At 37.7% G+C, this 27479-nt stretch overlaps 1 protein-coding gene across 5 annotated transcripts in view; it reads right to left on the bottom strand.

Annotated features, from left to right (window-relative positions):
• The window catches only part of NSUN3 (NOP2/Sun RNA methyltransferase 3), a 277672-nt gene that overhangs the window by 177416 nt on the left and 72777 nt on the right, over nt 1-27479 (bottom strand). Inside the window, exon 6 of one of the 5 annotated variants that reach the window (XM_062206701.1) lies at nt 20282-23299. The exons of 3 other annotated variants lie outside the window; for them this stretch is intronic. In XM_062206701.1, coding sequence (XP_062062685.1) covers nt 23023-23299 — 277 coding nt within the window. In that variant the 3' untranslated portion in view covers nt 20282-23022. Of the gene's footprint in view, nt 1-20281; nt 23300-27479 lie in introns of those variants that run through there. One more of the 5 variants, XR_009867537.1, reaches the window with a different exon arrangement.

Raw genomic sequence — 27479 nt, 5'->3', positions numbered from 1 at the left:
TCCCACTCATTTGCCTCAAATTCCAAACAGGTAACTCCAATTGCCTGGTGAAGCTGCAATAAATGTACTCCCACTACCTCAAATTCAACATACATAAAGTCAGCTACTTGTATCCTCAAAGCAACTCTCCCTATTTTCCTTTTTCCATCAACAATAGTACAAATTCACTATACTCTATCCAAAGTCCTTTCACTGAGAGTAATTTGAAATCATATATTTTCAGATATTACAAGCGTAATATGAGGTATACTCACCTGTGATATATTTTTAACTTTCCCAAGAGAATTTCAATCAGCATCCAAGTTCATCCCCTTGATTCATCTAGATAACATGCAAGAGCTACTGTGATCTTTACAAATACATTGAGTTAATTCGAGGAAATAGGCAAATATAGGCCAGAGGCTGAACCAAATACGTGGTTATTTGCATGTAAATAAAGACACGAGTAGTTAATATAGAATAGAAAAGAAAGTATAGGAGTCAAACAGACATCTTATGATTTGATTATTGTGTTTAGCCCTTGTTTATACTCCTATGGAACCATGATCTTTCTACTTTTTACTTGTTGAATTGTATGGTTAGTGGTGCATTAAGCCTGTGATTATAGAATGGGTTGAAATTATGTTTTGGCAAAAATTAAAGAAAAAAAAAGAAAGGAAGGAAGGATGCAGATTGAGAAACAGAAAGAGAGAGGGAGGGAGGAAAGTATGGTTATCTTCTTAGAATTGTACCTATTAAATTTGTTCTCTTTATATTAATAAAATGTAAAGAAAAATAAAAAAAAAGAAAAACACAACCAAAAAATATACAAGTAACTTCTCAGACAATTTATGTAAGATTTTTCTATCAAAAAACTTCTGGTCAGATCACTGAATGTTACCCAAAAATAATTAAAAGTGATTTGCAGAGCTGTTTGGATGTGAGGATTGTAAATCACAAACTATTAATAAGTAAGGTAGTAACAGTAAAGTAATTATTTACTGGAAATCAAAAATCTTTACAGTATCTTTGGACATTTTATGCACATAATAATAATAGAAACATGTACTTAGCATGTAGTAAGTAATCTTTTTTTTTTTCTTTTTGACAGGCAGAGTGGACAGTGAGAGAGAGAGACAAAGAGAAAGGTCTTCCTTTGCCGTTGGTTCACCCTCCAATGGCCACCGCGGTAGGTGCGCTGCGGCCTGCGCATCGCGCTGATCCGATGGCAGGAGCCAGGTGCTTCTCCTGGTCTCCCATGGGGTGCAGGGCCCAAGTCCTTGGGCCATCCTCCACTGCACTCCACAGCAGAGAGCTGGCCTGGAAGAGGGGCAACCGGGACAGGATCAGTGCCCCGACTGGGACTAGAACCCGGTGTGCCGGCGCCGCAAAGCGGAGGATTAGCCTAGTGAGCCGCGGCGCCGGCCTTAGTAAGTAATCTTATTTTCCTCATTTTACGTTCAGGAAAATTGTAAAGTACTGGCATTATTTTTTATGTTATCCAGGTTGGCATCCCACTCCTGGGAATATACCCAAAGGAAATGAAATCAGTAAATGAAAGAGTTATCAGTACCCCCATGTTATAGCAGTTCATTTCACAATAGCTAAGATATAAAACCAACCCAAATGTCCATCAACTAATGACTGAATAAAGAAAATGTAGTATATATACAAAATGTTATACTATTCAGGCATAAAAAAGAATGAAATTTTGTCTTTTGCAATAAAATAGATGCGACTGGAGACCATTATGCTTAGTGAAATAAGCCAGACCCAAAATGACAAATATCATGTTTTCTCTAATTTGTGGTAGCTAATATGTAGAGTACCAAAAATAGCACATGAGTAAAATTGACATCTTGTGATTTGATTATTGTTTATAACCCTTGTTTATGCTCATGTGGAACCGTGGTCTTTACACTTTTTCCTTATAGAACTCTTTCTTTAAAGGAACAATTATAAAGTGAATTGTAAGTATGTTATTGCAAAAAATTAAAAGAAAAAAGAAACAAAGGAATTAAGGAAGGAGAAAGGAGAAAAGAAAGTATCATTATATTCTTAGAATCATATCCAAAATACATGAAATCTGTTCTTTATATCAATAAGTAAAAATGCTGAAAAGAAAAAATAATAGTAATCTCATCTGGCATTATGGACAGCCAATAAATAGTGCCTAGAATTGACCTAAAAAGAAATTAAAGTTTAAGAAATTTCTGTCCAATTGCAAAGTAGCTGTGCTGTTATGAGTTCAGCATAAGGTATTGATCATTCTCCTTTGTTCCTGCCACTCCCCTGTGGTGAGAGGGGCCATGGGATTAGTACTGGTAAATGAGCTGTGAGCTGAAGTGATGTGATGGCACTTGTAGGGCAAGAATTTCAGGGCCAATGGGATCTCTTCTTATAGGTGGTACTTGGCATTGTGTGAGATGCTGGCTGTCCCAGGAGCCTTGGTCTTTGAATAATCATAACATACAGAGTCTGCTTTTCCCTGTCTCCTACAGTTGTGCAGTACAATGAGAAAGCAACCTTTATTGAGAGAAGCCACTTAGCTCTGGGGTGTTAATTGCTACATCATTATTTACTAGCACATGATGTAACTGTATTAAAGGAGTGGGAGGTGGTAAGAGTTTAGCCTAGATATTAAGAAACCAGAGTCCTAAATAGAACCAGTTAAATAATACTATGCACTCATACAATTGGATAAGTCTGGCTATTTTTGAATAAAATAAAACTTAAATATATGGTTAGAGAATTATCTCCAAAATATAATGTTTTTTGAAGATTTATTTTCTAAATTTATTTGAGAGGCAGAATCACAGACAGAGAGAGGGAGAGACAGATCTTCCAACCATTAGTTCACTTCCCAAATGGCCAGAGCTGGCTCTGGCTCCTAACTCTAGCATCTTGCCAATGCAGATGCTGGGAGGCAGCAGTGATGGCTCAAGCAGTTGGGTTTCTGCCACCCAAGTGACAGAACTTGATTGACTTTCTGGCCTGACTCCCAGCTTCACTACCATTTTTGGCCCCTAGTTACTGTGGGCAATGCAGGAGTGAACCAGCAGATGGAAGCATTTGTTCTAAAAAAAAAAAAAAAAAAAAAAAAAAAAAAAAAAAAAAAAAAAAAAAAACAAAACCTAAAGGGACTAAGTTTTCAATTGTTAGGACAGAAAATCAATAAATACTACAAAAAATTGTTGGTCTAAAAAATCGCCAAGTTAAGACATTATTTGAAATAACCAGCAGAGAACAAAAAGCAAAATCATTAAAAGTCATTACCACCAGGGGAGTGGGATTCAGGATGCATAAGGATGGGCAAAGGAAATTTGCCTCATCATCCTAAATCCTTCTCTACATTTGACTTTGGAAATTAAATTTTACTCATTTTAAAAAGTTAATGTAGATACAAAAGGGGGCACAGGATGCCAGTATATTTCTCACTTCTGTTCCCCAATCCACAGGCAACTACCTACTAGTTTCTTGTATATTCTTTCAGGAGCAGTCTAAGAATATAAAAGCCAGCCTTGCATGCCTTGATTTGCTCTTAATATTGTATCTTAGAGGGCCGGTGCTGTGGTGTAGTAGTTTAAGCCTCCGCCTGCGGTGTTTGTTCTTGTCTCAGCTGCTCCACTTCTATCCAGCTCTCTGCTGTGGCCTGGGAAAGCAGTGGAAGATGACCCAAGTGCTTGGGCCCCTCCTCCCATGTGGGAGAGCTGGAAGAAGCTTCTGGCTCCTGACTTCAGATCCGCCCAACTCTGGCCATTTGGGAAGTGAACTAATGGTTGGAAGATCTGTCTCTCCCTCTCTCTGTCTGTGATTCTGCCTCTCAAATAAATTTAGAAAATAAATCTTCAAAAAACATTATATCTTGGAGATAATTCTCTAACCATATATTTAAGTTTTATTTTATTCAAAAATAGCCAGACTTATCCAATTGTATGAGTGCATAGTATTATTTAACTAGTTCTATTTAGGATGATCGTAATAGGTTTAGGGCCAGTGTTGTGACGCAGTGAGTTAAACTACCATCTCCAATGCCAGCATCCACTTTGCATGCTGGTTCGAGTCCCAGAAGCTCCACTTCCAATTCAGTCTCCTGCTAGTGTGCCTGTAATGTGGCAGAAGATGACCCAAGTGCTTGCACCCAGGTGGGACACCCAAATTAACCTCCTGGCTGCTGGCTCCTGCCTTTGACCCTGCCCAGTCTCTGTCATTGCAGCCTTTTGGGAAGTGAAACAGCTTATGGAAGATTTCTCTTTCTATATTTCCTTCCCTCCCTCTTTCTTTCTCTGTCTTTCTGTAACTCTGTCATTAAAATAAATAATATGTTTTAAAAATAGTAGTAGCTTATTTATTTTCCTACTTATCATAAACTGAAAAATTCTTAGCTCTTAAAAGTATTATCTCAATTAGTTCTCACAAAAAACATAAATATAGATGTTATAGTTATTAGTTCTATTGATTATTCTAATTTTACTCATGAGGAAACTAAGCTCTAAGATACTAAGAAGTTAGGTAACGTCTCAACTTTATTCAACTAAAAAGTGGCATAGAATTCAAATTCAGGCAGTTTGACTTGGATACATACACTCTTTTTCAAAATTTTTTGTTTTCATCTACTTGAAAGGTAGAGTGACAGGGAGAGAATGTGAATGAGAAATCGATTTTCCATCCTCTGGTTCACTCTCCAAATACCCTCAATAGCCAGGGCTGGGCCAGGCTGAAGCCAAAGAGTCCAGAATTCCACGTAGGTCTCCCACATGAGTGTCAGCAACCCAAGCACTTGAGTCAGCATCTGTTATCTCCTAGGATGCATTAGCAGGAAGGTGGATTAGAAGCAGAGTAGTTGGGACCTGCGCTGGTACTCTGATGTGGGAGGTGGGCATTCCATACTGTAGCTTAATCCAATGTACCATAAGGTCTGCCTCTTCTTCCACCATAAGATCATTTATTAAAGAGGGAATAAAAGCCATATGGAGAATCATCTAGATAAAGGGATAAAACACAGTCAGTTTCTGTAAATGACTACACAATTTAGCTATGTTTCTCAGCACCCAAAGCAAATGGGAAATTATATGATTTACTAGACCAAGAAACCTGAAAACATTTTCTGAGATCCAAGAGAAGTTAATAATTATAGTCATATTAGATGTGGGGGGGGGGTGAGTGGGAGGGATGATAGTACACATCAGCTTACAAAGGATTTTATTAAATGCTGAAATAGATTTTACTTCAACAAAGGTAAAGTAGTAAATTGAAGTTCTGTAAAAACACATAGAAATAAATTAACATAGTACATTTATGTACGTATTTAACTATACACAGAAGAGAAAGGCTGGTTAGCAGTGGCTTTCAAATTATATAGTATAAACCATTAGTGGGTCGTGAAATTAATTGAGTCAATCATAACCAGTCTAAAAATGTATATGGGAGAGAGAGAGAGTGTGTGTGTGTGTGTATTTATGTCTCAAGTCTAAACAAGCATATTGTTTAGTAAAACATTTTTATGTCTATGGTTTTATATCTTATAAGTGTAATCCATATTGTTTTAAAAACAATTTTAAAAGCACTGCTCTAACACTGACTATTCATTTCAACTATCAGCTATCTCAGCTGGGATCTTGTCAAATGCTCCATCAAGAGAATCAGACTGAAGTCATTAGAGGGTGCATGGAATACACTTTGAGTTGGTGAATAAAATGAAACTCTCACACTTTAAATTTCTGGGAGAGAAGTAGTAAGGAAGTTACTTTGTAAATGAAGAGGTTTTTATTTGTGCCGAGAATGGGAGTATATCATTTCTGCAGAGGGTGACCGCAGAAAATATACAGGAAGGACAAAAGCATTTCCTATGAAGCATGAAATCTATTTGATCTATTCAGTGCATGAATGACCTCTCTCTCTGCCCCATGCACCACATTTAGGATGGCCATGTGTCTTAGACAGTTCTGGTTACATAGTTGTCCTGGTATAATTATTAATAGCTTGCCCTTCCACTCTCAAAAATGTCCTGTTTGGATGATAAATTGCATGACCACCCTCTCTATAGAAAGGAAAAACCTTCTCCTGGCCTGGAAAGAAATATCTGTAGGGAAAGGTTGTGCACCAAATATGTTCTATCCTTTTATTCAAAGTATGACTTCATTGTGCCGTTCTTTCTACTGGAAAATCTTCTGAGAAACATTTGTTAGAGGAAACTCTATATTTTTTTTAAGAGCAGAGCAGGGTTTCTCAGACTGAAGCACAAGGATTTGTGGATTACCAGGTGATTCTCAGCAAATGAAGCTCCCCATGAGAATCTGGTTAATTTTATATTCTATTTTGATGCTATTCCAATTTTTGTAAAGCCTTTACTTTCAGATTGATGGAAATAGCTTACAGGTTCACATAGAAAAAAACAGACATTATTACAGTTGAGTGAAGACAATGTAGTAAGAAAAGTCTAATGGGTGTCAGCTAATGTTGAAGCTGAAGTTCAGAGATTATGACATGCTGTAGGGCTGAAAGGAATGGAAAATTAGCATTTCTCTCCTCCACCTTCATCCTCTCCTTCAACAGAATCCGCACCAGTCTCCTCATCATCCTTCTCTTGGACAGTTATGTCCTCACAAGCTTCAGAAAACTCTCTCTTGCATCCCCTCAACCCACATACCAATGAACAAAGGCACACTTGGCATACATCGGGTCAAACTTTTGGTCTAGGTGAGCCCAGGCTTTAACAAAGCTCATGGTGTTGCTCAGCATGCTCACACCTCACAGCACCTTGGCTGGTCTCCACTGGGCACCACAGTTGGAGGATGGTAATTAATACTGATTTTGAAGCCAATGGGGCACCAAACCACAAAATGGATGCTGTTCTTGATGTTAAAGGTGGTTATGACAGCATTGACATCTTTGGGAACCACGTCGCCATGGACTACCAGGGACGAAGCCATGTAATTATGAAGCCATGTAAGGGTCACATTTTCACCATCTAGTTAGCTGGCTCAAAGCAAGCACTGGTAATCTCTGATATGGTAGGCTTTCTCAGCAGAGATGCCAGGGGCATATGTAGCCAGAGGGAAGTGTATGCAGGGATAGGGCTCCAGGTTGGCCTGGAATTCTGTTACATCAACATTCAGGGCTCCATCAAACCAGAGGGAAGCCGTGATAGATGACATAATCTAGCTATTAAGGCAGTTCAGATTAGTGTAGGTTGGGTACATAATATTGAGATTTCTACGACAGATGTCATAGATGGCCTCATTGTTTACCATGAAGGCACAGAGTGCTCCAGGGTGGTGTGAGTGTTGAGCATGGAGATGTAGGGCTTCACCACAGCTGTGGAAACCTGGAGGACTGGGTAGATGGCAAATTCCAGCTTGGATTTGTGCTGTAATTGACAGAGAGACATTCCATCAACATGGAAGTAAACCCAGAACCTATCCCCCCAACCAAAGCTGTGGAAAACTGAGAAGCCCACAGGCTTGGACACTGGTCAGCTGGTTTGCAAATCTGGTCCAAGATGAGGTCAATGATCCCCTTGCCAATGGTGTAGTGCCCATGGGCATAGTTATTGGCAGTCATCTTTCTTGCCTGTGGAAGTGCTGGCAGTAGTGCTGGTGAGAACTTACTCAACAGCCATAGGCTTCAGGTCTACAAACAATGCCAAGGGATCATGCATGCCAACGTTGGTCTCACTGAAGATGTTGAAGGAGTTTTCTCCTCACCCACCGGTCTTGTCACTTGGCATCTGGCCATGAGGAGGGATGCCATTTTCTAGGAAGTAGAGCTCCCAGTGGACACCAAGCTTGGTTGAAGAGGATAAAGTTGCACTCATGTATGTTGGCTATGGGTTAGGAGGCAAAGCTGTCAAGAGCAGATGGCAGGTCCTGGTTACCATTCCTGGCAAACTAAAAGTCAAGGGAAGTAACACACTTCTAAATTTTTACAAATATAAGGTACCTATGCTCTGCCTCATCTTGATGGATGGTTGATAGAAAATGCTTTAGGAGGCCGGAGCCATGGCCCACTTGGTTAATCCTCCGCCAGCAGCGCCAGCATCCCATATGGGCACCGGGTTCTAGTCCTGGTTGCTCCTCTTCCAGTCCAGCTCTCTGCTGTGGCCCGGGAAGGCAGTGGAGGATGGCCAACTGCTTGGGCCCCTGCACCCACATGGGAGACCAGGAGGAAGCACCTGGATCCTGGCTTCAGATCAGCGTAGCTCCAGCCGTACTGGCCATTTGGAGGGTGAACCAACGGAAGGAAGACCTTTCTCTCTGTCTCTCTCTCACTGTCTAACTCTGCCTGTCAAATAAATTAAAAAAAAAATAGAAAGAAAAGAAAATGCTTTAGAAAGCATTTTTAGGCGTTGGCACTGTGGCGCAGGTTAATCCTCCTCCTGCAGCACCAGCATCCCATATGGGCACCAGTTCTAGTCCCAGCTGCTCCTCTTCTGATCCAGCTCTCTGCTATGGCCTGGGAAAACAGTGGAAGATGGCACAAGTGCTTGGGCCCCTACACCCCTGTGGGAGACCCTGAAGAAGCTCCTGGCTCCTGGTTTCATATTGGCCCAGCTCCGGCAGTGAACCACTTGATGGAAGACCTCTCTCTCTGTCTCTTTCTCTCACTGTCTATAACTCGACTCTCAAATAAATAAACAAAATCTTAAAAAAAAAAGAAAGCATTTCTGTCATTGTCAAGGCAATATTATTTTAGTATTCATAAAATAATAACTTTTAAATACAGAAGCTATTTTTTAATATATAGATTCTGAAAGTTGGAGACAAAATGGCATCACAGGACATCATGAAAATGAAGGGGTTTTTTTTTGGCAGTTAAAATAGAGAAAACTGATGGAACAACTGAGAAATCACAAGAACAATACTTGAAATATACTGCCCTACTAGATCTTAATAGTAACTGCCATGTTTAGATTTTATGTGGCAACATAATTTCAACAGGACAGCATCATCTAGGATGTTAAATAAACACTACCTATCTTACTTTTTATTAATTAATTAATTAACTTGAAAGGCAGAGTAACAGAGAGAGAAAGAGAAAGAGAATCTTCCATGCTGTGGTTCCCTCTCCAAACAGCAGCAATGGCCAGGGCTGGGCCAGGCCAAGGCAGGAGCCAAAAGCTTCATTCAGATCTCTCACATGTGACCAGGGTCCTAAGAACCTCGGCCATCTTCCATTGCTTTCCCAGGTGCACAATTAAAGAGCTGGATCAGAAGTGGAGCAGCTGGATCTTGAAAGGGGGCCCATTTGGGATGCCGAGGCTGTGGGTGGTACCTAAACCCACTGCACCACAGCACTGGGCCCTCTATTTTACTTTTTCAACTGTTAAAAATTCTTATAGCTTTGTGGGTTTTAGCATTGTACAAAACTATAGATTTAAAAAATTTTATATGTAGTTCTATTTGTTCATTTCCCCCAAAAAATTTTAATACAACACCAGAACCCTAGAGGTGTTTTTTTTAAAAAAGGGGTAATGTATAAGTGGCTGTTTCAAATTTCTTAAAAAATGAATTAAATAATGTTTATTTGGTGAAAAAATAAAAGCCATGTGCAGTTTTCACTAACATGCATTTGCTGTGAACTTTTTGAAGACACTCTTATTAACAAATTTGATATAGATAAAACTGACGTAATACTTGCAAAGAGACTGGTTTGCAGTGAAAGGGAAACAGACAATTGGGCTTTCTGGGATGTTGGCATAACAGAAATGCCAGTTTAGCAAAATGAATGCAATTGCCAAGAATGTGAACATATCCAGTTGTCCACTTCAACTAGGTTCTTACAGCTGCCACTCCATTGTCAGTAAGCTTCCCTACTTGTACCTTATTCTTCCGTTAAACCATGACTTATATTGGTTTTCCCCCCTTGGCCTTTTACTTTCTTCCTTGACTTTTGTACAGGGTATTATCCCTTTGCCTCTACCTCAGTTATAGGAAAGATAATTTTTCCAAGAGCGGATTCAATAAAGTGATAAGTGTAGGATGGGTGTTTTAGTGCAGCAGGTTAGCTTGGGATGTAAACATCCCATATTGGAGTGCTTAGTTTGAGTCCTTGCTAAGCTGTGCTTCCAATCTAGCTTCCTGCCAGTGTGCCTGGCAAATAGTAGATGATGGCACAAGTGCTTGGATTCCTGTGACCTATGTGAAAGACCCTCCTGGTTCCTGGCTGTTGTGGGCATTTAGGGAGTGGACCAATATATGGAAGATCTCATATTCCCCCACCTCCTGCCATGTATGTCTCTCCACCTCTGTCACTCTGCCTTTCAAATATAAAAAAATCTTTAAATAAATGCAAGATGACAAGCATGTAAATACCTAGAACAGTCCCTGAAATACAGTATTGTTTCAAAATATGTATTCAATTTACTTAGAGATAATCTCTTTTAAAGATTAGGCAGTCAAAGTTTAGAAAGTTTGGGATCTTACTGACAGTTTGTAGATTCAAAAGGTTTCCATAGCCTTGGCAGCTCACATCAAGAGCCTTGGGTGATCACTGACATCATAAATGAGCGTGTCAACTGTTAAATCAACAACAGGAGTCACTGTGCACTTATTCACCATGTAGGACCTCTGTCCTTCATGAGTTGTACACTGGGCCAGCGCTGTGGTGTAGCAGCGCTGGCATCCCATATGGGTGCTGGCATCCCATATGCAGTGCTGGCATCCCATATGGGTGCTGGTCTGAGTCCCGGCTACCCCACTTCTGATCCAACTCTCTGCTATGGCCTGGAAAAGCAGTAGAAGATGGCCCAAGTCCTTGGGCCCTGCATCCATGTGGGAGACCCACAAGAACCTACTGGCTCCTGGCTTCGGATCAGTGCAGCTCCAGCCATTGCGGCCAACTGGGGAGGGAACCAATGGATGGAAGACTTCTCTCTTTCTGTGTAACTCTTTCAAATAAACAAATAAATCTAAAAAAATAAAATAAAATGAGTTGTAGTATGAGAATTAACAGTAAATTTTTTTTTTAAGATTTATTTATTTATTTGAAAGTCAGTGGTACACAAAGAGAGGAGAGGCAGAGAGAGAGAGGTCCTCTATTCGCTGATTCACTCCCCAATTGGGCGCTACGGCCGGAGCTGTGCCAATCCAAAGCCAGGAGCCAGGAGCTTCTTCTGGGTCTCCAGTGTGGGTGCAGGAGCACAAGGATTTGAGCCATCTTTTGCTGCTTTCCCAGGCCATAGCAGAGAGCTGGTTGAGAAGAGGAGCAGCCAGGACTCGAACCGGCACCCATATGGGATGCCGGCACTGCAGGAGGGCGCTTTACCTGCTATACCACAGCATCGGCCCCAAAACTTGTTTCCAAACAGTACTTTATACTTTGTGTGTCTGTGTAGGTGCAAACTGTTGAAATCTTTACTTAGTATAGAGTTGCTCTTCTGTATATAGTTACTTTAAAACGAATCTTAATGAAGAATGGGATGGGAGAGGGAGTAGGAGGTGGGACGGGAGTCAGGGTGGGAAGGCGGGTATGGAGAGAACTACTATATTCCTAAAGCTGTACCTATGAAATTTGTATTCATTAAATAAAAGCTTTCTTAAAAAAAAAGAAACAAAAGTAAAGTTAGCCTTCTATCTTTGTCCTCTTCTCAAAGTTGTTTTGGTTATTTTAAGTCCTTTGCATTTTCATATGATTTTAAAAAATTTTTATTTGGCAGCTAACATTATATGTATTTATCTTGTGTGATGTTTTGAAGTATTTATACTTTTTGAAATGGCTAAATCTAGCTAATTCACAAGTGCATTACCTCAGATAGGTTTTTTTTTTATTTTGAGAGCACTTAAAATTCATGCTTTTTACATCTTTCATGAATATCAGTACAATATAGAATCAGTTTCTCAATGTCTAGTTCTAAAGAAAACTCCATGTTGGGTTTTCTGTCTATACAAATGGCACATCTCTTCATTATGTTTTAAATTTCTTTCACTATTACTTTGCAATTTACAGTGTAAGTGTGTTATACCTCCTTTGTCAGGTTTATTCCCAAGTTATTTCTATTAGTGGTGATATTTTAAATTTTAATTTCCTTTTGTTCATATATACAGATACAACAGTGCTTTATGTATTGCCTTTATATTCTATAACTTTAATAAATTCATTTGTAAGTTCTAGTAGTTTAAAAAAAGAAAGTTTGGGATCTGTTTATTGTCACAGATCAAATTAAGGCAAAATTCATTCTAGATCACACTAATTTTCACATTTACAAAAAAACCTTTTGTGGTAAGTGATGAGCTTATAAAGAACAAGATTTTTCTATAGTTTATTAAGGTGCTACTTTAATAATCTATTTTTGACTGTCCTTGATATGCTGAAGTACAATTCCTTTTTCTATTTTAGGATATTCTCATCTGCTGTTCTGCCCTTGGATATTCCTTGCAGGTTTGAAGTGTCCTCCGGAAGACAATTATGGATTTATCCATTGACATTCCAACCTTATTATTGAGCCTATTTCATTTTGAAATTTTCCCATATGTATGCATGCCTAAGCATGCCTGTAAGATAGTGGATTCTCTATTTAATTTACATCTTTCAATACAAGGCACAAGCTTCTGAAAGTGGATTGACTATTCTTTCAATTCACTACGGAAAAACAGTATTTCAGCCTAAAATATACCTGTAGTATAGCCAGACAAGATACTAGAGCAACAACAACAAAAAAGAATATATTTTAAGATATCTGGATAACTATACAAAATAACGTGAGGTTCCCTAGTAGAATTCTAGCTAATTATAGAGGGAAACTTGGGGCAAGTTACTTAAAGGACATCCCAACTAAGGAACTGGGACACTTTAACCATTTTGGAAATTAGATTTCCTCAGTAGGATTATTCAAATTTTGATGAAAAAAGTAAAAAGAAGATGTAATTCATGAAATAAGGAAAGACCCAGATTTCAAGGCAAGAAGGCCTTGTATGAAATGCTAAGATCTTAGATCTCATCCTGCAGATAGTGGGGAGTTACTGAAGAATTTTTAAGCAGGAGAATGACTTGATAGGATTTTGTAGGAAGAGCACTTTGGTAGCAATAGTGTACATTTGGAGTTGTGAGCATCAGGTGGAAAGAAAATCCAACAGCCCCGGTCACTTTAACTAAGGCAACGCCAAAGGCACTAAGAGAAAATAACAACAATGACAATAATAAAAGGTAGGACTTGTTTGTCATCTAGACAAGAGTGAAGAGGAAAGAGAACATGACTCTCTCAAGTCTCTGACTTGTGTCACAGATGGACAGATGGCAGTACCTTTAAATAAAATGAAGAGAAGAGTATGAATCAGGAGAGTTAGAAGTAAGGTGTTCACTCTGAAGGCCACAATTTTCCCAAAGAACTGGAAGGTAGGGACATTTTCTGAAAGAAAGAAGTGTTTATATAAGAGAGATGTAAAGTTTGGAAAAGTCACTCATGGAAATGAAAAAGGAAGCTAGCCAAGGAATGGACAAATTTATTGAGTATAAAAATCTAAGGAGAGGTATGTGTGCATGAATTTGTGGTGTAACCTGTACAGTTGTGTAAATCTGTAGGATATCAATTTGTATTGCAACATGATTTTCTTTTTGTTCTGAACGATGTTCAGCCATTGTTATTATTAGTAGAAGAATGAACTATGGGACTACAGAATAGGATTGCAAGTTTTTATTTTTTAAGATTTTTATTTTTATTTATTTGAAAGACAGAGTTACAGAGAGAGATAGAGATGAAGAGAGAGAGAGAGAGAGAGAGAGAGAGAGGTCCTCCATCCGCTGGTTCACTCCCCAGATGGCTGCAATGGCCGGAGCTGCGCCAATCTGAAGCCCCACATGGGTGTGGGGGCCCAAGGACTTGGGCCATCTTTTACTGCTTTCCCAGGCCATAGCAGAGAGCTGGATCAGAAGTGGAGCAGCTGGGACCAGAACCGGTGCCCATATGGGATGCTGGCGCTTCAGGCAGGGCTTTAACCTGCTGTGCCACAGCACCGGCCACAGGATGGTAAGTTTAAATATCAAGTGGGATGTTACTGTAAGAGCAGGAAGAAGATGAGAACTCCATGAAAGAAAAGTTTTAAAGAATCAATCATAAGGCCAGGGTGGAAAAAGAAAGAAAACCAGGAGCAGAAAGGATAATCTCTGAGAACAAAGGTATAAAAACAGGTGTCAAGCAAATAGAATTACTTTATGTTAAAAATGATTGATAAAGATGAAATAAAAAGTACTGATATTAAATTTTCTTAAGTGGAAAAATTCTAGATCTGTGCTGTCCAGATCTGTGCTTAGCTATAGCTACATGTGGCTATTTACATTTAAATCAATTGAAAGGATGTTCCTTAGTGTTGCATTTGCCACATTTCAAATAGGCTCTCATAATGTACATATTGGATAGGATGAAGAAAACACTCACATCACACAAAAAGGTCCACTGGAAAAGGTAGCTCTTGATAATTCATGTTCCAGGGAATACCCAGAAATCTGAGTACTGAAGATAATGGAGACAAAAGCTGCTGAAGGAGAGGCAATTAAGAAACCAGGAAGGTAGGATCTTGTGTAGGTTTTCCACAGAGATGTTGAATTCAACCTGGAAGTTGGCAAGTTTGAACAGAGAATGTATGAGTTAGACAGTAAACTCCTCCGTGATTATAGAGGGCATGACTTGATAGAGAACTAAACTTTGTTGGGAGTTGTAATGCGTTTTGTGATAGTGTATCCTAAGCTCTGTATGCTTTATTGTATTGTCCCTTGCTCCCGAAATATGCTTGCTTGACTGACTCAGTCTTGGTCCTATTCCTGAGTGATATCCCAAATTCCACTTAACCTTTTTCTCATTTAAAAGAAAATCACCTCTTCTGATGTATGAGGCTGCTTGTGCCAATTCAATTCTGTGGGACAGAAAAGGGAGCTACTGCATTACCTTTGTAAGGATAAGGTAATCAGGTAGCTGAAAATACTGCATCCAGGGGTACAGGCAGTTACAGATTCTTACGGAAGACTCAATAGAGATTATCCATATTAGTATACATGACACAGTAATCTTTTGTTGAAGAATACAATTTAATTTGTCTAGGGTTGCTGTATTAATTAAGCACATTCTGTTATCATCTAGGACTTACATTTAAGTTTTATGATTAATTTAAAAGGGATCTCTAGCATGCGGACTGTTCATGGCCAAAGGTTATCACATACAACAATTTCCAGTGGCACCAGAGCTACCTGTCATGACAATATCCTGACCCCCTTTCTTTTCTTGAGAGTTGGCAGTTAAAGGTATGGCCCACAGTAAACCTTCTTTATTAACATCAATTCATGAGTCAGCACAAGTCATCCAGGCCTCTTATTCCACTACCCTTCATCCCACTGATTATTATAATACCCAAGCAAGAAAAGATTTACCATTTTAGAAAGGTTACTAACACCATATTTGGATGAATAAACGAAGAATGGTTTTCTCCATAACCTTAACAATTGTAAAAACCTTTTTTATTTTCACCCTTGCTAATCCATCTGAATTTTGTCCATTTTCATTAATATCTGCAACTTTATTGCCATTTGTTTTCATGAACTGGAAAGAAGCTGGCTACTATGGTGCTCTTTCATATTTTTCAATGGATCATACGTTTTCAGTCTGTTGATTATGCAAGGTTGTGTAGTTATTTGTGTGTAATAGGCTCTTCCATAGCAATATGCAGTGGAAAATTCCTTTTGACAAGCCATAGCAAGCTTAATTGAGTCATGACGTATACCATTAAACAGCATCCAATGAAGCAGACAATCCTTTTTCTAAGGCAGCATATGCTTTCACTGGGTTTCAACAAGACTATATAGTCTCACTTGACTGAAGAAATTGATTTCTTCATTTATAAAAAGTTACAGAAAGGTATGGAGTTAGAATTTGACTTAGCGAATTAAATCTTAGCGAATTAAATCTTAAAGAGGTATGCACTTTAACAAGGTTTAGTCCTCCTCAGATTTAGTGATTTAGCATCAATTCACAGTTCATTTTAAAAATATTTTGCTTACTTTATTATTTAGTCATTACCAATAAGAATCCAAATCAATTCTTTTTAAATTTTATTTTATTTTAAATGTCACACAGTAGTAATATTAATAGAAAATATTCTGTCACGATAGTATTTCTGATTCTTCCCATTGACTGTGCAGCCTGCAGCCATTCAAAATTCTGACATTACTTTTAATGTTTCCAGGACAGATGCTGTTAGAGCTTTCAGCACCAGTACTAGATTATCAGCACATATTAATTAACTTGTGAACCTCCATCTGAATATTCTTCAGATCCCTTTGGGATCTGTGTGTATTATAGCATCAGAGTCAGCCTGAAGACTAACAGCAGTAATGGGCATCATACTTACTTCCTCGCCAGTGCAGCAATAAGGAAGAGAAAGGGAGATTGTAAACCATTGATTTGAACCATATAAATGGGTTGAAAATAAATTGTGCTATCTGCTCTATTTGTCCCTAAAGCCAAATTTTCTTAACATATAAGTAGTCCCACTGAATTGCATCAAAGGATTTCTTGGCAACTAATAAAATTGTTGCTATTGGTTCCAATTTTCTCTTTGTATTCCAGATGAGTTTCATTAGTCTATGCAGTCTCTGATGCTTATCCTCCAGGCATAAAATCCTTTCAGATAAGGGTCTATTAGATTTGTGATTATTTAGTCATGTAGGAAGTGTTCATGTAGCTATTATTTTACGTTGTAGTAAAGAATATTTTTCACAATACCGTTAAGAGAGTAATATGTAATCTTGAGAATAAAGTTATATGGGTATATTCAATAGAATAATGAACTGTAGGCCACTTTGTTTCCAATACATAGATAATATCTGATGCTTTGAAAATTCTGTACAAATCATGTAAGTGCATTACATTTATTCAGTCTATTTCTAAAACTAGTGCTTATTCAGCACTCTGATGGCAGAAATTTAGGTTCATAAGCAACCTAAATTGTTACAAAGCTATTTGAAAGCAACTCAGCAATACAGAAAGTAATATCAATTAGTATTTGCTTTCCCACTGATATTGCAAGGCTGCTTCAAATTTCTGTTCTTCATCTCAGCATCTTCTAAGAAAAGGGTGATACAGAATACCTCCATGAAAGATACCTGGGTGTGATAATCAAAAATACAAAATTTAGAACATGGTATGAAATGCTTCAAAGGTTTTGTTCCAAGTATAGTTTAATCCTTTGATGTCCCAGGGGCAGGGAGTTACATAAAAGTGGGGAACAATAAAGAAGAGGGGTAAAGACAGTTGATAACAATGAGGCTTCCTATAATCTAGTCTCTGTGAAACAGTACTACACTGGGGCAAGAGCCTTAACTGTGTAACCACTTTTAATATTGGCCCTACTAACTTCTAAGATGAATCCATTCACAATATCTTAAAAAAAATTTTAAAATCTTAGAATAAGTTTAACCAAGGATGCCAAAGATCTCTACATTGAAAATTACAAATCATTAAAGAAAGAAATAGAAGAAAACAAAAAAATGGAAAAATTTTCTATGTCAATTGACTAGAAGAATCAATATCATCAAAATATCCATACTAACAAAAGCAATTTACAGATTCAACGTGCTCCCAATTAAAATATTAAGGATGTTCTTCTCAGATCTAGAAAACTCAATGCTAAAATTCATATGGAAACCCAAGACCCCAAATAGCTAAAGCAATCTTATACAACAAAAAATGCTAGAGGCATCACAATACCAGATTTCAAGACACACTACAGGCCAGTTATAATCAAAAGAGGATAACAACACAACATATCAAAACTTATGGGATACAGCAAAAGCAGTGTTGTACCATGTGAATTAACGGTATAACTAGTACTCAAACAGTACTTTATGCTTTGTATTTCTGTGTGGATGCAAACTGTTGAAATCTTTACTGAGTATATACTAAATTGATCTTCTGTATATAAAGATAATTGAAAATGAATCTTGATGTGAATGGGATGGGAGAGGGAGCAGGAGATGGGATGGTTGTGGGTGGGAGGGAGGTTATGGGGGAAAAAAAACACTATAATCCAAAAGTTGTACTTTGGAAATTTATATTTATTAAATAAAAGTTAAAAAAATTAAAAAGGAGAGAATGATCCAACATGGGAAGCGGGATAGACAGCAGACTCATAGAATGGCAGATGCCCCAAACAGCACTCTGGCCTGAGAGTCAGCCCTTAAGTCACTTGGATCTGGCTAAAAAGCCCATGAGAGTTTGTCAGGCATGGAAAGCCAAGACACTGAAAGATCTCTGTGAGTGAGATCCCAGTGGAAAGAACGGGCCATCAAAGAAGATGGTACCTTTCTCTGAAAGGAGGAGAGAACTTCCACTTTGATTATGGCCTTGTCTAAATAAGGTCATAGTCTGTGAACTCCAGAGGCTTCCATAGCCTTGGCAACTCATGAAAAGAGCCTAGGGTGATTATTGATGTCATAACTAAGAGTGTCAGTTGTTAAATCAACAACAGGAATCACTGTGCACTTACTCCCCATGTAGGATCTCTGTCCTTAATGTGTTGTACTATGCAAATTAATGGTAAAACTAGTATTCAAACGGTACTTTACACTTTGTGTGTCTGTGTGTGTGCAAATTGTTGAAATCTTTACTTAGTATATACTAAGTTGATTTTCGCTATATAAAGATAATGAAAAATGAATCTTAATGAAGAATGGGATGGGAGAGGGAGTAGGACATGGGATGGTTTGCGGGTGCAAGGGTGGCTATGGGGGGGGGGGAAACTGCTATAATCCAAAATTGGACTTTCAAAATTTATATTTATTAAATAAAAGTTTTAAAAAATTCAAAAAAGAAAAAAAAAAAGACTGGTACTGGCAACCACCCACCCAAACAAACAAACAAACAAAAAAAAAAACAGACATGTAGTCCAGTGGAACAGAATAAAAACTCCAGAAATCAATCCACACATCTACAACAAACTAATCTTTGACAAAAGAGCTAAAACAGTCTCTGGAGCAAGGAAAGTCTCTTCAATAAATAGTGTTGAGAAAACTGGATCTCAGAAGTATGAAACAAGACCTCTACCTTAGACCTTACCCAGAAATCCCTCAAATGGATCAAAGACCTAAATCTGTGGCCCAATCCCATCCAATTACTACAGAAGAATATTGGGGAAACTTGGCAATATATTGGCATTGGCCAAGACTTCTTGGAAAAGACCCCAGAAGTATAGGCAATGAAAGCCAAAATTGACAAATGGGATAACATCAAGAAATATTCAGCAAAGTCAAGAGGCAACTGACAGAATGGGAGAAATTGTTTGCAAACTATTCAACTGGTAAAGGATTAATAACCAGAATATATATAGAACTCAAGAAAACAACAACAAATCAAGCAAACCAGTTAAGAAATGGGCAAAGGACTTGAACAGGCATTTTCAAATGACCAACAAACACATGAAAAAATGCTCAGGATCACTAGCTATCAGAGAAATGCAAATCAGAACCACAATGAGGTTTTACTTCACTCCAATTAGAATGGCTATCATATAGAAATCAACAAATAAAAAATGCTGGCAAGTATATGGGGAAAAAGGTACCCTAATCCACTGTTGGTGGGAATGTAAACTGTAATCACTGTGGAAGCCAGTATGGAGATACCTCAGAAGACTGCACTACCATATGACCTAGCCATCCCACTCCTGAGAATTCACCCAAACCAAAAGAAATCAGCTTATAAAAGACTGATCTCTACCCCCATGTTTATTGAAGCTCAATTCACAATAGTTAAGATAGGGAATCAACTCAGATGTCCATCAACTAAAGACTGGATAAATAAGTTATGGTATATATACACCATATATATATATGTGTGTATGTGTGTGTGTATGATGTATATATATATATATATTATTGTGCATATACATATACAGATACACATAAAATATGGTATATATACATATATATGGCATATAGTACACAGCAGTAAAAAAAAAAAATGAAATCCTATAGTTTGCAACAAAATGTATGCAACTGGAAACCATTATACTTAAGTGAAATAAGGTAGTTCCAAAGAGAACATATGGTATTAGGTAGCTAATAGAGTACCTAAAAGGTAACCTATAGGAGTGAAATTGACACGTTGAGATGAGATGATTTTTTTTTCATTTATTAAACTTTTATTTAATGAATATAAATTTCCAAAGTACAGCTTATGGGTTACAATGGCTTCCCCCCTCCCATAACTTCCCTCCCGCCCGCAACCCTCCCCTTTCCCGCTCCCTCTCCCCTTCCATTCACATCAAGATTCATTTTCAATTCTCTTTATATACAGAAGATCAGTTTAGTATATATTAGGTAACGATTTCAACAGTTTGCCCCATATAGCAACACAGTGAAAAAACTACCGTTGGAGTACTAGTTATAGTATTAAATAACAGTGTACAGCACATTAAAGACAGAGATCCTACATAATATTTTTTTAAAATTAATTAATTTTCTATGCCATTTCCAATTTAACACCAGGTTGTTTTTTTTTTTTCATTTCCAATTATCTTTATATACAGAAGATCAATTCAGTATATAATTAGTAAAGAATAGCCCTGACTCTACTGTTGAAAACAATGTGGTTTTTTTCCTCATACTACTTGTTGAACTCTTTACTTAGTGTATGGTTAATCTCATGAGTATAAAGTTAACTGAAAATAGATCATTGTAAAAAATAAGAATGGGAATAGGAGAGGGAGAAGAAAGAATGGTGGGAGCGTGGAAGAAGGGAGGATAGGGTGGAAAATATCACTATGCTTCTGAATCTGTATATACAAAATACATGAAATTTGTATACCTTAGATAAAATTTTACAAATACATATATAGCCTTATCCCTTACTTACCAGTGTGGTCTTAGCAAGCTATGAACAGCACTGAGATTGGGTTTTTCATTCAGAAAAGAGAGTGACAAAACTTATTCCTAGAGTTATTTTAAAGTCAAAAAAGGCAACAAATATAAAAAATCCAATTAAGTTTAGTAGTCAGTAAATGTTAGCTGCTTCATTGCAATTATTGTAAGTCATAAAGTTATATGTGCACATACACACACAAATATATATATATATATGCACTCTATTTTCAATAATTAGAGGAAGGTCTGACACAAGGCATTCTAAGTATTCAGATTAAGCTTCACGGTATTACATTGGGAAAATAATGGAATTCAACAAAGACAATAGTGAAAATTTACTCTGACTAACTAACATAGAAGCAATTTGCTTTGTAAACCTATAGTAGCAAAGATAGTATCAAACTATCAAACAGAAAAAAAAATATGCAAATTATAAAAAATTATTTTTCCCATTATCAGTAATCTTTATTATGCCAGTGTATTTGATTGTATCTCAAAGATCTAGCTTTACTTTAAACTATCAGTTAGATGTAAAGAAAAGGTTAATGGAATGAAAGTATACACAGAAAAAATTCTTCCTAGGTCATCCCAGTTATATGAATAAATAGTCTCTAGATTAATGTGTAGAATGTAATGAACAACTCAAAAATATTCAATTTCTAAAGAATTTTTATTGGTAGAATCAGAAAAGTTTTTTAATTAAAAAAGCTAATTTCCAAATAGATACAATATCTTGAAGTATGCTGCCTATTTTTTAAAGATTTATTTATTTATCTGAAAGAATTACAGAGAGAGGCAGAGACACTCCCCAAATGGCCGCAATGGTCAGGGCTGGACCAGGTCGAAACCAGGAGCCAGGGGCTTCTCCCAGGTCTCCCACATGGATGCAGGAGCCCAGGTACTTGAGCCACCTTCTGCTGCTTTCCCAAGCATGTTAGCAGGGAAGTGGATTGAAAGTGGAGCAGCTGGATTTCAACCGGCGCTTGTATGGGATGCCAGCACCGCAGATGGTGGCTTAACTTGCTGTACCACAGTACTGGTTCCCATTATTCTTCTTAATAGTTGGAAAAAAATCTGCTTAGACCTAAGTGAAGCAGTTTCTGGAGAAAACACATGATCCAAAACTGAAGCTAAAACTCTAAGTATTCATAAGGAAATGTGTATAATAATCCCAGAATATATGTAAATAGGGAGAGCTACTTAGTAAATGCTACTGGGTTTGGTAATAGGACAATCCACTCTCATTAGGCATCTCCCTCCTGTGAGTTAATATGTGACATCATACATTCATATAACATTTTTATAACAGAGTGAAATAAAAAGCCCCTCCAGATTGCAAATGTAAGATAATCAGATTCTGCAGTGCTCATTATGACTGCAATTATGTAACAAAACTCTCCAAATATAGTTCAGTTATTGCAGTTATTAATCATTCTGGTTTTGTTTCAAGTACTTGCTTTATAGCCTGCTGGATAGACTCCATTATTCTGCAAGCTGAATGTCGAAAGTCAAACATGCACATGTGAATCTGCTGTTCTAAAGGCTTCTCAGCATAATTTACCCTTTCAATTTGTATTTGTGAATACAAAAAAAAAAAAAAGATACATAAAAAATGGGGGAGGGAAATAAAGCTGATGTCAATAGAGTCACTGACCTTTGCAGTAAACAGAAGATAGTCCTTAACAGAAAACAACTTTGCAAATAAGAAACTTGTTTAGCTAGAACTAGAAATAGTCCTGCTTAAGAATGTTAGTCTCAGAATACCAAACAGTTCTGAACAATGAAAAAGGGAAAACTCTTGAAAGAATCTGTACATCTGATCAGTAGGGAAATGGTAAGGGTGCTGGCAATTGTGCATTTTTAAAGGTTCAAAGCCCTAACATCGTGGATAGAATGTAGTTCTAAACATTTTATGCAAAAACCCTGTATTCTTGATTAATTTAACTATAAAATGCCAAGTAAAAGACAGCAGATTTATTATACAGAACAAACACCATCTGCACCAGCTTAAATCTTTGCTACAGATATATTTCTAGGAAAAAAAATCCACCTGAAAAATTCTTAAGCCTACATTCTAAGATGCTAATGTACTAACCAGGATTCCAAACAGAAGAAATGACTGCAAAATTATTTAAATATTAACATGTAAAGAGCTCAGAATAATAAATATAATAATAAATTCACATTTTTATATTCATGTCATCATTTTCCCATGCTCCAAGATTTCTTCAATTTGGCTACATACATTGGACCCCAGGCTTTGCCCTTATCTGGAATCACCAACAACCCACATTCCTGGCCAGTGGGAGCAAATGTGAAGTCTTGGGAGCAAGTCTTTGTTATTCCTTTAATGTCCACAGGCATGATGTTACTGTGGGAGTTTAAAATTTCACTGATCACATCTTGATTTTCTGCCTTGGAAAGTGTGCATGTTGAGTACACAAGCAAACCTCCAGGACGTAAGGCCTTAATAGCAGACCTGCACGTAATCAGAGAAATGCAGATTAGTTATGCACATTAAAAAGAAACTAGGGGTCTGAAAAGAAAGAAGATAACATACTTGAAAGTAACCTAATTCTGACTCAGAATGCAATAACTTTGGATGTTTTCTAGCCTTACATGTATTTCTCATTTGTCCCTGGATGACTGGGAAAACAGTAAACAGATATATCAACATGGAAAAGAAAACGTATGTTTGAGTAGTTGTTCTTTTGTTTTTTTTTAAGGATAGGATGAAGTGGGTAGAGCATGGAATAATGCGTTCATCTCTGAATCAATGGGAATAAAAAAAATTAATTGAAAGCACATATAAGAAGGCTTTGATTTCATAATCCCATAATTTATAAGGTGTACAACCAGCTAAAAAATTGAAAGGTTTTTTTTCTTTTTTTTTTTTTTAAAGATTTAACTATTGGCCAGAGCGGCAGCTCACTAGGCTAATTCTCCGCCTGCGGCACAGGCACCCCGGGTTCTAGTCCTGGTCGGGGCACCGGATTCTGTCCTGGTTGATCCTCTTCCAGTCCAGCTCTCTGCTGTGGCCCGGGAGTGCAGTGAAGGATGACCCAGGTCCTTGGACCCTGCATCCGCACAGGAGACCAATAGGAAACATATGGCTCCTGGCTTCGGATCGGTGCAGCGTGCAGGCCGTGGTGGCCATTTGGAGGGTGAACCAACGGAAGGAAGACCTTTCTCTCTGTCTCTTTCTCTCTCACTGTCTAACTCTGCCTGTCCAAAAAAAAAAAAAAAGATTTAACTATTTATTTGACAGGCAGAGTCACACACACACACACACTCATGGAGAGAGATGGAGAGAGATTTCATCATTTGGTCAGTCCCCAGATATCTGCAATGGCCAGGGCTTGATCAAGCTGAAGTAAGGAGCCTGGAACTCCATCCTGGCTTCCAATGTGGGTGGCAGAGGCCCAAGCACCTGGGCTGCCTTTTGTTGCATTCCCAGGTGCAATGGCAGGGAACTGGATCAAAAGCAGTGCAACTGGGACTCAAAGCAGCACTCCCAGATGGAGTGTCACAGGCATCAGCTTAACCTGCTGCATTTTACTTTGAAGGGCCCTCACCAGAACAACAGGCAGCTCATTATGAAGTGGTATCAGGAAAATGCCCCACCCTGAAGTAACCCTCTAGGACTTTTATTGTTTCGTTCCTAAATATAAGACCTAATAAATGCAGAAAGATCAGCAAAAACATAATATCCATAATAGAATGCCATGAAAAAAGGACAAAAGAGATCCCTTAGAAATTAAATATACGTTTACCAAAATAAAAAGTATTCTACAGAAATGTCTGGAAGTTAAAGTTGAAGAAAACGATCCAAAAAAAGTAGAAAAATAGATTGACTGAAAATGAGACAGGGAAGGTCAATCAGATTAGTACAAAATTTAACCATCAGGATAACCAGAAAGACAATACAGAGAATTTGGGGATATGGAACTGAATTAATGAAATAAGAGAATTTTCTAGAGATGAGAAAGGATATGAAACTTCAGAATGAAAGAATTCTTTAAGGGGATAGCACATTCATTATTTTTTATTGAGCATCTATTAAGTGTTTGCCATTGTTCTAGTTGTTAGATATGTATTAATGAACCAAACAGAACAATAACAATGAAACATCACCTTCACAAAGCTTATAATCAAGTTGGGGGACATAGGGTAAAAAATGAAGTAAGTGTTTCACAAGCCAAAGTCTGTACACCCTTCCCCCTCCCAAAATTTCTATGCTGAAGTTTCTCAGAATGTCACCGAATTTGATGTCATAGTTATTTAGGACACTGGGAAAGCAAAAGGAAGGGAAAATGGAAGACAGGGAGGGTACATACTTACTTACTTTATAAAAAAGAAAAGCTAACAAATATTTCTCTTTATTTCTCTTTACGGAAAGAAAGTAAAGATTCAAGTGTTTAAAGAGTAACTTTCCAACACTAGCAGAACAAGAAATGTAGGTCTAAGTGGACAATACCAAATGTCAGAGCTGAATGAGGGAGAAAACTAGGGAAAGTATGATTAAACAGGGTGCAGGGTGTGAAAAGGAAGGAAGACTAAGATAAGTGAGGTCAATCCGAGCAACAGGGAAGTAACCAATATCTAAAGTTGATAAATTTTTCAAAGTTAAAGGATAAAAATGCTTTTGAGAGTTTTAGGGAGTGACCTGGAGAATAAAATAAGAACAGACATAATTAGAAGCAGCTGCCTCTGAGGAGTAAAGTTGTAGTAAGAGAAAGTTCTTTTTAACTAGAAGCTCATTTATATTTTTAATTGTACACCTATGCAAGTTATTTCTATGATTATATAAATTAAAGGGGAGATTTGTAGGCAGGATAAAGAACAGAATTTCTCCCAAAGACATCATTTATTATTATTTTTTTAAATTTTGACTGTTAAGGTATGAGTTCTCTGAAAACTTAATCCTGGACTTTCCAAATAATCACATTTTTTGGTATCAATTTCTAGACTTCCTATGTATTCATTGATTAAACAAATATTTCAAGGGTGCCTACCACTGAGGGCCTACTTATTTTTCAGTATTTGTTGTTAACCTCTAAGAAATAATTTTTATATGTAGCTTTCCCCCACTTACCACTGTGCTCCTAATGTTGCCCACAGTGGCTGGCAGTTAAGACAGAGCTTAGGAAGCCTGCATCCCGTATCCGAGCACCTAGATCTGAGTCTCAGCTCTGGCTCCTGATTCCAGCTTCTTGCTAATGCAGACCTGCAGAGTTAGGTCTCTGCAGCCCACATGGGAGACCCAGATTGAGTTCCTGACTTCCATATATGGTCTGGCCCAAGCCTGCCCAATGCAGGAATTTGGGGACTGAAGCAGCAGATGGGAGCTCTGTATCTGTCTGTTTTTCACTTACTCTCTCTCTCTCTCTCTGTGTACACCTCTCAAAATAAAGAAAATAAATTTAAATATAATATCACTGACACAAACAAAAAAGACTCGTATCTAGACACCAGAGATATGAGCTGTTAATGGGATAACATCCTATGGTGGGAACAATAATGATCATCTAAAACTGTCTATATCCTAATCCCCAAAACCTAGGTATGGGGGGGATTATCCAAGTGGGTCCAATGTAATCACAAAGGTCCTCATAATTAAAGAGGGAGGCAAGACAATTACAAATGGAGATGTGATGATGGAAGTTAAGGTTGCAATGACAGCTTGCTGGCCAGAGACAAGGAGTCAAGGAATTTGGGCCGCTTCGGGAGCTCAAAAGGAAACAGATTCTCCTCTAGTCCCTCCAAGGAGAACACAGTTCTGCCAGTGCCTTGATTTTAGCTTCACAGGACCCTTTTTAGTCTCCTGATAGTCAGAATGACACCATTTGTGCTATTCTAAGCTACTTAGTTGGTGGTAATATGTAATAGCAGCAAAACAATAGCTGATGCCTTCTTTGTTTTCACACCAATACACTAAGGCAAATGCAGAGTTTGCTAAAATTTTGTAAATTGTAATTATATTCATTTTGCCTCACTTTCTACTGACTGCAGCAATAGGTGACCTGTTGGATCATAGTGCAGGGAATATTATGTGTGTATGTATAAAAGTATGTGTGTTTACAGGATATATTTTGCTCCTACTTCTACAGTTAGCAAAGCCAATGCTTAATGAAGTAAGTATGTTTCTTTCTCATTAAAGTTGCACAAAAGCACATAGAAACCTCATCATTTGTAAACAATATGGTCCTGACTAGCTACAAATTTAAATTAATTTCTATAGTGTTGCCAATGTTGGCTGACTCTTCTGTTTCATTTTCCTTCCAACATTCATAATTTATTGTTCTAAAATTAGCTTAGTAAAATTTAATTGCCTGTATTAATTTCTAAACATGGAAATTGTGTGTGGTAATACAAACACTTTTTAAGAAACTGGGTTAATCTTAAAATCCTGGGGCAAAATAACAGATTTCTGTCAAATGACTGTTGATGTTTTGCTACCGATGATTGTTGTTTAAATATTAGTTAGCTTTTCGCTTCTAGTAGTTGTGGTCTTCATAAGTACCATAAAGGAAAGATCTAGGAAAGCAGGCAGCAAACATTTGGAAAGCAGGATCTCACCTCCAGAGATCATGGCTAAGACTCCTTTATACTGAGAATTATCTTATGTCATGAATGACGTTTTTCTCATAAATTGAATC

This window comes from Lepus europaeus, chromosome 2 (assembly GCF_033115175.1).
Source record: "Lepus europaeus isolate LE1 chromosome 2, mLepTim1.pri, whole genome shotgun sequence".
Lineage (NCBI taxonomy): Eukaryota > Metazoa > Chordata > Mammalia > Lagomorpha > Leporidae > Lepus > Lepus europaeus.
Note: the sequence above shows the minus strand (reverse complement) of the source record. Positions and strands in the feature narration are given on the sequence as shown.